The sequence below is a fragment of the Capra hircus genome, chromosome 5 (assembly GCF_001704415.2).
Source record: "Capra hircus breed San Clemente chromosome 5, ASM170441v1, whole genome shotgun sequence".
Taxonomy (NCBI): domain Eukaryota; kingdom Metazoa; phylum Chordata; class Mammalia; order Artiodactyla; family Bovidae; genus Capra; species Capra hircus.
The window spans coordinates 55,921,019-55,931,990 of record NC_030812.1 but is presented as its reverse complement, the minus strand read 5'-3'; the positions used below and the strand labels follow the sequence as shown (position 1 = coordinate 55,931,990).

Sequence of the window (10,972 nt, the reverse complement as noted above, 5' to 3'; positions counted from 1 at the left end):
CTGGTAAAGAATCTGCCTGTGTGAGACCTGGTTTCAATCCCTGGGTTGGAATAGCCCAAGTTCCCCTGGAGAAGGGAAAGGCAACGTACTCCAGTATTCTGGCCTGGAGAATTCCATGGACTGAATAGTCCATGGGGTCGCAAAGAGTTGGACACAACTGAGTGACTTTCACTTAGACGTTCCTCACAGCTTCAAACATTTGACTTACTGATTTCTGTATTGTCTATCTCTACTACTAGATGCTATGATAAAACAGAAAAAACAAAACCTCAAAGAGTGAAAAACCAAGATCATGATTTAATCATATTTGTATCCTTCCTTGGTGATGGACAGGGAATTTGGTGATGAACAGGGAGGTTGGTGATGGACAGGGAGGTCTGGTGGGCTGCAGTTCATGGGGTGGCAAAGAGTCGGACATGACTGAGCAACTGAACTGAAGTGAAGTGTATCCTTCCAGCTCCTACACAGTGCTAGTCTGTAGCAGGCCCTCAATAAATATTTGAAGAATTAATCCATGGTAATTAAATAAATGTTATTTTATGTGAGTCCCAATCACCTATGGATACAGAAATCCATAAAAGAGAGAGAAAATACTATGATAAATTTTATGTGATATAATCTTGCACTTTGTGTCTGTCCTAATACGTACTTTAAATAAAGGGCTATGTAAGTAAGGCTAATGCATATTTAGAGACACAAGAGGAAAGTGGTTGGGTTTTCCTGTCGGCTACAGTATCCCACAAAGTTTCCCAGTGGTGGTGATAACTGAGGGAGGCTCCTGATTCAGCAGGAGCTAGTTTTCCTTTCCCTGACTCTTCCAGGTCAAGAAAAGTCATATCCTGACTGGGAAATAGATGTTCTTGGAGCCATGCTATAGGTCTTTAAGCAATTTTTTTTTAAAAATTTTATTTTTTGGCCACATTGTGTGGCATGTGGGATCTTAGCTCCCTGACCAGGGATCAAACCTGCACCCTCTGCATTGAAAGTACAGTTTTAACCACCAGGGAGTCCTCATGCTATATAGCTCTTTGAACCTGCAAAGGCCACCTCAAGTTTCTGTGGGCCCCAGTGAGTGAGAAGAGGCATGTATCTTCTGTTAGAAGTTACCCATAAATTTGCCAGCAGCAGGCAGGGTGTCAGCTAAGCAAAGTGCCCCCAGAACATCTGATCCCTCTTCTTGTGACCTGATGGTGGCTTCTCTCACCCCCTCCCCTACACTCCACTGATCACCCCCTGAGCTTCCCCAGCTTAGACACTGTCTGCTGGCCTTGGAAGGTACCGGCTCAGGATGAAATCTGTCACAGGGGTGGGAAACTTAGCCAAGGGGAGGTACAGGAGTTTGGCATCCAGGCCAGGGTTGTAACGGATGCGAGGGCTCCGGGAAACAATGGCGTGCTCCATGCTGTTGGTGACTTCGCTGATCCTTGGCTCTGCTAACTGCATTGTGCTCTTTAAGTTGTCAGTATCTGTTTGAGGGTACAAGACAGGGAAAGAACCAAAGGCTCTATTATTCTTTATCAAAGATCATGTCTTCTGAATTCCATCCAAGCTCCTTTTCCATCAGATTACAGATCTAACATTTCAGGCAGATCTCACAAGCTCTAGGCTGTTCCTTAAACAAACTATAAATAATCTTATTTCCCTTCCCCAATTCAGTAATTATGAATTGAATTCCTACTATTGTGTTAGACTAGTAATGAGAAGACGGAGATGGCAATGGCACCCCACTCCAGTGGAAATCCCATGGACAGAGGAGCCTGGTAGGCTGCAGTCCATGAAGTCCCTAAGAGTCAGACACAACTGAGCGACTTCACTTTCACTTTTCTCTTTCATGCATTGGAGAAGGAAATGGCAACCCACTCCAGTGTTCTTGCCTGGAGAATTTCAGAGACAGAGAGCCTGGTGGGCTTCCATCTGTGGGGTGGCACAGAGTTGGACATGACTGACGTGATTTAGCAGCAGCAATGAGAAGAACTGTGCCCAGTTCTGCCACTTTTTAGCTGTGTGACCTTGAGCTTAAACTGTTATCATTTGTAAAATGGGGATGATAACACTCTGCCCTAGAAAATAATAAAGATGACTAATAGCAGGGTAGACAGTAGAGAAGACGAGGATAGAAAATGGGTGAATATAAGTGCACAGAAAAATTCGAAGGAAATAAGGAAAAACATGGTCTGGTGAAATTCCTAGTCACTAGAGGGTTTTTTTTTTCCCTCCTATGAAAACTTCCTGGAGTTTCCAAATTTTCTACAAAAGCCTGCAGGGGAAAAAGAAAGATGTTATTAAAAAATAGTAACACTGCCTTTGCTTTGGTCATAAGGTCATTATGGGGCTCTGATGAGCTAAGGCACTAAGGAATGTGAGGGCCATTCTGTTAGCCTGCTGCACATGGATGTGGAGATGGTCCAAGTCCACCGCACTAACAATACACACAGGAGGCAAGCCACATGATAAGCTTATGTAGCCCTGATCTGCACCCTCACCCCTGCTGAGACAGGAACAGCTCAATGGGGCTCATACTTCACTGAGTGCCCCAAGAACTCAGGAGGAAGTGATGCCTGAGAGCCAGGATTCATGATAAGGACTTAGAACTTGAAAACAAAGAGAGAGCAAAAGCTGTCCTGATTTGGGGCATAGTCCAGGAAGCAGAGAAGTCACCCCTTCCATGCAGGACGCTGGTGGGTGGTTGATAAGGGCAGAACAGAGTTGTTCAGGTATACTTCACCCCCCACCCCAACTCCAAGGAACTCCCTTTCTCTTTCCTAGGGAGAAAACTGCAGTGAAAAAAGGCAAACTACATTTTGAAAGTGAAAGTCCCTCAGCTTTGCCACCCCATTCTCTAGGCAAGAATATTGGAGTGGGTTGCGATTCCCTTCTCCAGGGGATCTTCCCGATACAGGGATTGAACTGGAACAACGGGGTCACCTGCATTGCAGACAGATTCTCTACAATCTGAGCTAAGCCCAAATGGAGTCCCCCAAAAGAGCCATGCTGACTTAAAGCCAGAAGGTCTATGGTGAGATAATGTCCTAGGAATCCAACACTCTGTGCTCTGTCCATGGGTCTGACACAGAGTCCATCACAAACAGGGCCCAGGTGGGCAGGTGAGTGTCAAAGGCCTCATCCAAGAAGCTCATGGTCATGGCTCCCTCAAAGGCAGGGAAGGCTATGCTGTCATCAGGGGAGGCAGGCTGGTGGGATGAGATGGCTTTGGAACCAGGTTCTGAAGGAAGGGAGGACCCACAGAAGCAGCGGGGTAGAAGAAGCTATCTGAGACCTGGAAATAGTCTATGGCACATTCTTTCCTTGTTCTCGCAAATATTTACTGTGCTCCTGCTTTGTGCGCAGCATCTACCTTAACACAGATTGGAAGGGAGACAGAGGTACCCTTTAGCCCCTGTCAGTCTCCTGGACGGTGAGAAAGAACATGAGCTTTGCATTCAGACATCCAGGAAACGTTTATGCTATTGAGAGAATTAAGCAAAAATAGTCTATAAAGGGGCCTCCCAGGTGGTGCTAATGGTAAAGAACCAGACTGCCAATGCAGGAGACGTAAGAGACTGGTTGGGAAGACTGGTTGAGCCCTGGGTCGGGAAGATCCCCTTGAGGAGGGCATGGCAATCCACTCCAGTACTCTTGCCTGGAGAATCCCATGGACAGAGGAGCCTGGCAGGTTATAGTCCATATGGTTGCAAAGAGTCAGACATGACTGAAGCAACTTGGCACACACGCAGAATCTATAAAATAGCAGAGATGAGGCTTTGGCACTTAGTATGGACCCAACAGTTCTTCCCTCCCTAGGAAGAAAGGGGACTAAAAGGGCAGTTTTGGCTGGCTTCCCCGGCAGAGTTGAGACAAAGAAACTTGGCAGGTGGCTATGTTGTTCTGAAGCATGCTAAACAAGCCAGGCTGTGGCTCAGTTCCAGGCCCGTGAGGACCAGAACACTGTGTCCTGTTCACATGACTATTCCAGGGATTCTGTGCTGCTTCTCAGGAATGTGCCTAGGTTAGATTGCAATTAACTGCCATTTCCAATATAGTTCTATTTTGGGTATGGCTAATGGTGCTAGTGGTAAAGAATCCGCCTGCCAATGCAGGAAATGCAAGAGATACGGGTTCAACCCTTGGGTCTAAGATTCCCTGGAGAAGAAAATGGCAACCTGCTCCAGGATTCTTGCCTGGAACATTCCATGGACAGAGGAGCCTGACCAGCTCCAGCCCGTGGGGTTGCAAAGACTGAGTGGGTGCATGCGCGTACACACACACACACACACACACACACACACACACACACATCACTCCAAGATACCTGGCCTGATCCTGGGATTCACAAGCCAGCAGGCTATTTGGTTGGCCATAATAACCAATAGCTGTGAGGGCCCTTCTCCACTCTCCAAAGAGACCTGAGAGCTCTCTTTGAAGGAGAGAGAGGGAGAAGAGAGGGAGAAACAGAGCTGCCGAGAGTGCCTTCCTTGTAAATACTGGGTGCTTTTTTTCTTTACTGACCTAACAAGCACTTAATGCGTGTGAGATACTTCACAGATATCAGTCCTCACAGAATCCCTGGGAGGTGGGCACTATCATTAACTCCATTCTCTAAATGAGAAAATCGAGGCTTACGATGACTAGGTAGCATTCCCCACATCTTCTAGCTGGAAGTGGCAGAGCCGGGATTCAAACCCAGGCAAACTGGCCCAAGCAGCTGTGCTCTTAATAACTTCTCTGTACCCAGGACAGATTCACCTGCACCTGATTCACCAGCATAGGGATGTTTGGTGCGGGGGTGGGGGGTGGGGTGGTGATGGAGGGCGGGCGCCGCGGGGAGAGGCCGAGGTGGGATCTCTCCTAACAACCCCACCTCTCTGCAGCTATCGTTCTGGTACTCCCAGCAGTTCTCAAACCCCAGCTCTGCCGCCAGCGGTGTGGCCTGAGGCTCATAACCGCTCTGAACCTCCATCCCAGTATCTGGAAAATGAAATCGGGTCGGTGACTTCCAAGACCTCTCCACCCCTCTCAGAGACCCCTTTCCCTGCTGGGGAGCTCACAGATCCGGAAGTACTCCTCTCCATAGCTCTCGCGGGTTTCCGGAGGCAGACGCTCCCACAGCTTGCGCATGCGCTTCTCCAGGCCCTCCTTGCCCAGAATGGCTGTCCGGTAGTTCCCTGGCTCGATGATGCTGACTTTCACCCCGAAGTAGTGGAGCTCACGCCTCGGAAAGAAGAGCTTGGACTTAATCTGGGACCCCACGATGACCAAGAGTCATCAGAGAGAATCACCTCTGACACCTCCAGAGGAGCTGATCTCCCCGGGAGATCAGGAACGTGGGGGTGCGACCCCCACTCCTGCCCCAGGCCCAGCGCTGCTTTCATGCAAATAAGCCCTTTCCCAAGCCTGCCTCTGGGCAATTCACATTAGGCCAGCCCAGCCCGGAAGTATCTAGACCACGCCTCGCTCCCACCAGGTCCCTCCCACTCGGCCCCACCCCCAACACCCAGGTGGCAAAGAAATGCAGGGTCTATACAAGGCTTGCATTATCCTTGGAAGGTTGCCCACAGTGCATCTTCCTCCAGGCCTGTCTGTCTCTTTGGGGGACTCTCCCTCCTACTCACACAGGCCCAAAGTAGTCCAAGGGAAGGCTGCCCATCACCACCCCACCTCTTTTCGTCCCTTTTTTTCTAGGTCCCTGGGGAAGGCCCCTGGTGGGCTAGTCTTCTTCTTGCTACTGTTATAACATCTTCCCTCCATAACGGCCCCAACCCAGCTCTCTTTTCCTGGGGTGAAACCCCCCGGAACTCCCACCCCAAGTGGTTTGGCACTTGGGCCCAGTCACCTGATGCTGTCAGAGAAAGCCTCAACACCAAACTTGGAGACGCAGTAGCCTCCACCAATGACAGCCACACGGCCCCCACAGCTGGACATGTTGACAACCCTGCCCCGGGCTTTCTTGACCATGGGCAGCATATGGAGGGTCACTTCAATCAGTCCCACCAGGTTCACGTTGATCACCTTCACAAAGTCCTCCTTGGTCAGCCATTCATTGGGACCACTGGGCAGGCCCACACCAGCATTGTTCACCAGGGCCCAGAGGCCTGGGGGTAAGATGGAGGGAGAGAGAACCAGACAGAAATCAGCAGTGTCTCTGGAATATCACCAGGGTCCACTACCCACCAGCTCTGGGCTGCTGAGGATGGTTAAGCATGTTCATAAAGCATAGGACAGCCAGACTGGGGGTGTGGGATGGGGAGCTATGACAGCTCAGAGGAACATATACCTAGAGGGGCACTTTTGCTGATGCACACAGTCTACCAGCTTAGCTGTGCCCTGTACCAGCTATGATCCAGGCTTAATAGGATCTAAGCTATTAGCTCAGGGGAAAAGAGATCTCATTTTCATACCAATGAATTAATGTTTCAATTCCTTCCCCCATCATACTTTCCCCTCTCTATTCATCTGAGTATAAGAAACCAATTCTACTTCACACATTACCAGAATTGCTCCATTCATTCATCCATTCACACATCCATTCATTTCATGCATCTGTCAGTTATAGAGGAAGGTGCTAGAGGCACAAATTGAACAAAACAGGGTCTTATTTTTCTAGGAGTTCACAAGCCAGAAAAGAAATAAGATTTATAAACAAATATATAAAACATTTAAATAATTTTGGAAAAATATGAAAAGAGCCATCTTTGAAATATTTAAATAAGTTGGTATTAATATAAATGGAGAGAAATAATGCTAGGTATTATCATTTAGCTCTGAAAGGGCCAGACTTGAAGAGTCTCAAGTTCTAGTACTGGTTCTAACTCCAGCCTTGAAATCACTTCCTTTCCCTGGGCCTCAGGTTCACTGCTGGCTGGATTAGGACAGTCATTTCTAGCCTGTGGTTTGCAATCCTGAGAGCTTTCAGGCTGAATCCCATAATGTGCTAAGGAAGGGAGATGCAGCAGAACCTCAGTTTTCATTTGTTTTACATACTGAGGTTCCAAGTAAATTCCACCTGGGGAGGGGCTTGGGGTTCCTTCCTTCCCCTCCCCCTGTCTCACTACCCCACTTGGGCTATGTAGCCTCAAGAAAGTCTTCCACACACACGGGCCCGTCTGGATGTACACGCCAATCCTGGTTCACCCCTTCCCCTAGGGCAGGGGTCCCCACACAATCTGTGTCCCCACCCTCTCTTTCTACTTTCCTCCAAGTAGAGACCACAGGAGACCCCTGGCTGGCAGGACTCAGAACTTCCCAGCTAGAGGAGACTCTCTTGCCTTAGAGTGAATGACATGAGCCCCTGAGACCCAAAGACTGTAAAACCCGAGCAGTTCTGGTAAAAAGCTCTGCCTGCTGGTAAACCAGGACAGCCTTAAACTTTTTTTTTTTTTTCTCTGCAAAGAGAAACTTTCATAACTCTGTGAACAACTTCAGGGTCAGGTCAACTTGTCATGTCCAGAGACTCTAAGGGGCAACAAGAAAGTGTATGAGAACCCCTTCCCCCTATTTCCCAGTGCTGCTTAGACCTTGTACTAATTCCGGGAAGCTGTGTAAGGTGGATTACATGGGAAAGAGTAATTAAAGTAGCAGATGAGATTTAACTCAACTGACCTTAAAATGGGGAATATATTCTGGACTAGCCTGCTCAGCCCAATATAATCACAAAGGTCCTTCTAAATGAAAGAGGGAGCCAGAAGACAGAGAACCAGGGAGATGGCAGCATGAAAGGGGCTGCGCCCGACCTTGCTGGCCTTGGTGATGAAGAGGTCATGAGCCGGGTTGTGCAGGTAGCCTCTAAAGCTGGAAAAGGCAATGAAAGCAGTCCTCCCTAAAGTGCTGTTAATACGTTGATTTTAGCCTGGGGAGACCCATTTTGGACTTCTGACTTCTGGAACTATAAGATAGTAAGTATGTGCTCCCTTAAGACTCTAAGTTTGTGTGTGTTTATTACAGCATTTATTACTTGTGCTCAGTCGCTTCAGGTTGTGTCCAACTCTTTGTGACCTCATGAACTACAGCCCAGGCTCCTCTGACCTTGGGATTATCCCAGCAAGAATACTGGAGTGGGGTGCCATTTCTTTCTCCAGGGGATCTTCCTGACCCAGAGATCGAACCCTCTGCATCTCTGCATTGCAGGCAGATTCTTACCACTGAGTTTCCTGGGAAACCATATGAAACTAATATTACCTGGTGAATTATTAACACAAGGGGCTCAAAGCCGAATGTAGGGCACTGGGGGGAGGCAGCATGGTGAAGAAAGAAACTCATTCTTGCTGAATTATTCATTACTTAGTTCTTTTCACAAGTATTTACTGAGCACCTTACTAGATGCCAGATACAAGTAAGTACTCAGGATATATAATAAATAAAAGGAACAACACCTTCCCAACACACACACCAACCCCAGAAGTTTTATTCTAGCAGGAGAAATAGATAAGTAGGAAAACTAAATAAAACATTGAGTGTTGAATAGTGGTAAATGCCAAAGAAAGAACTCAAGCAAGAGTCACTGTCTGCCCCTCCTGGGCCCAAGAGTTCTCTGCTGTGACTCATGTGCACAGTCCCCAGTTTAGTTCCCTCAGGAGGCAGGACTTCCCCCAGACTGCTGCTTCTACAACTGGGCCACGCTTTCCTCCCATTCCTACACCCACATCCTGTACATGGGAAACTCCCTGGGCTGGTCCCCATGCAGTCCTACTCTAGCCCTAGCCCAAAGACTCCTTTCCCAATAAGAGCAGCCCTCCTGACATACACACTTAGCTTCAGGTCAACCCAGTATCCGTCATGATATGAGAAAGAGGACAGGTCTTGCTCCTCACCCTGCAGTCTAGCCCGATATAGTCAAGGAGAGCAAATGCCCTGACTCAGAGAGTCCAACCTCATGTTCCCTCTCCCCTCCCTCCAGCCTGACCCCAACAAGAAGCGTGCTCACATTTCTACAGGAGCTGTTGATTAGAACAACCAAAGTCCCAGGGAGACATTTAAAGGTTTGGACATTCGGAACACATGTTCCCTCCCTGATCTCCTAGTGCAGCTACCCACCAAACCCTGCCACCCCTCTGAGTTTCTGGGAGAGAAAACTTCCTTGGAAAATCATCTCTTCATGTGGACAGTCCAGTGTGCTTCTCCGGTGGTGCTAGTGGTAAAGAACCCCCCTGCTGATGCAGAAGACACAAGAGATGTGGGTTTGATACTTGAGTCTCCAGGGAAGATCCCCTGGAGAGGGGCATGGCGACGCACTCCAGTATTCTTGTCTGGAGAATCCCATGGACAGAGGAGCCTATCTACAGGGCTACAGTCCATAGGGTCTCAGAGAATCAGGCACTACTGAGACGACTTAGCATGCATGCATGTGGACAGTCCAAACCATGCAGCAGTTCCCAGTCCCACTAAGCTACAGCCTCAGTCCCTTTCTCTCCAACCCTACCTGAACAGGGTCCCTGCTAACGGTGCCTGTGGGAGACAGAAAAAGAAGGATACACTGAGAAAACCAAAGAATGCAATTTGTCCCACCTTGTTCACCCACTTGGTCCCTCACCCACTGGGCTGCTGCTTTGATGCTCTCTGTCTTGGTGACATCCAATAGGGTGGTCTGCAGCCGATAGGAAGTGTCTTGCTGAAGCTTCTGGGCCCCCTCCTCAGTGAAGCAAGCAGCCAGCACCCGCATGCCCCGATCAACCAGCTGCCTGGCCAGGAGGTTCCCGAAGCCCGAGTCACAGCCTGTGATGAAGACGTACTTGTCTGAGAGGTTGCGGACCAGATTGCAGTTCTTGAACCAGCGGTACATGAAGGAGAGGTCCGAGACAGCTGCCATGGTGTGTATGAGGGCACCGGTGGTGAGAGGTGATGGCCAAGAAGAATCGGGGTCAGGGGACAGCAGGAGAGGCGTGCCCTCTGAGCCAACACCTGCTGGAGCCTGCTGAGAAGAGCTCTCCTCCCTTCGGTTGCCAGCAACAGATGCACAGCCCCTGCATGAGCCACTCTGTAATTTGTATAGGTGGATACATCACCACACTAATTAGCCAGAGGCAAGAAATTCAAGTTCAACCTGAAGCTTTGTTACTTCAGACAGCCCTGGTGGCCACCTCTCTCTCCTCCAGCCCTAATGGGCGAGGGTGCCAGGGACGGGACAAACCACAGTGGTGATGCTGGTGCTGAAAGGTGGCTCACGTGGGTGGCCTGAGCAGGGGAGGGAGTAAGAAGGACTAAGCCCAGAGGACCCATCCTGGCAATCCCCCACCTCCAGCCCAGGGATCAAAATCATTTTTTATGAAGGCAGGCATATAAAGAAATGTAATTGTTATTTTGAGTAGAAAGATGAAGATGAATCTGTTAATGCAAAACAAACAGAACTGGTTTTGTGCCCTTCAAACCCCAATGGAAATGAGTTCCAGTGTATCAGCTCTTTGGAATTCTCTGTTCTTAGGTGAGTCTCCCCTGATGAGAGAGGATGAGAAATAAAGGGTCTGCTACAGGGTGGATGCGCCTCCATTGTTTTGAGGTCAGAGGCAGCAGGGCCTCCTTAAGGGAAACTGGTTATGTGAGACCCCCAACTCCTAGAAAGCAGAAACTCCTGAGGGGCTCAGGGCCTGGACCCTTGGGAGATGATGCTTGAGTCACCAATGAGGAGTCCCCACTTCACTCCAAGCGAGCCCAACACCCCCCCAGCAACTGGACAAGCAGAGGCCTTCAATGATCGAGGACACATCAACTTCCCCAGCCAGGGCCCCCAGTGGGCATTTTCTTCTACCTCCAGGTCCAGGCAGCTGGTCGGCTGGGTTGAGGATCCTGAAGCGGGGGCGATGTCAGGCGAAGCAAGGGACTATAAAGTCAGCTGACACAATGCTTAATGGAAAGTGCAGAGGGAAGGGAGGCCAGGAGCCAAAATGATTGTAGGGCATGAGGCTGATAACAGGTCCAGCCACAGGTGGCAAGAAAAGTTAGGAGGAGACTCTTGGGGCACAGGGAGAGGAGGCAGGAGAACAGA

The 10,972-nt window shown here is 49.2% G+C and overlaps 1 protein-coding gene across 1 annotated transcript; it reads right to left on the bottom strand.

Moving 5' to 3' along the window:
- Positions 283 to 9,936, bottom strand: SDR9C7 (short chain dehydrogenase/reductase family 9C, member 7). The gene is made up of 4 exons (XM_013963934.2): positions 9,499 to 9,936; positions 5,831 to 6,089; positions 5,046 to 5,209; positions 283 to 1,466 (listed from the first exon to the last, which is right to left on the bottom strand). The coding sequence occupies exons 1-4, from the start codon at positions 9,797 to 9,799 to the stop codon at positions 1,249 to 1,251; spliced, it is 942 nt and encodes a 313-aa protein (XP_013819388.1). The 5' UTR covers positions 9,800 to 9,936; the 3' UTR covers positions 283 to 1,248.

Excerpts from the sequence above, each read along its gene's own strand:
- SDR9C7 (XM_013963934.2), bottom strand. The coding sequence starts at position 9,799 with ATGGCAGCTGTCTCGGACCTCTCCTTCATGTACCGCTGGTTCAAGAAC. Across the intron at positions 6,090-9,498 it reads GGACCAAGTGGGTGAACAAG|GCCTCTGGGCCCTGGTGAAC; the intron begins GTGGGACAAATT and ends TCTTACCCCCAG. Across the intron at positions 1,467-5,045 it reads AGAGGAGTACTTCCGGATCT|ATACTGACAACTTAAAGAGC; the intron begins GTGAGCTCCCCA and ends ACCCTCAAACAG.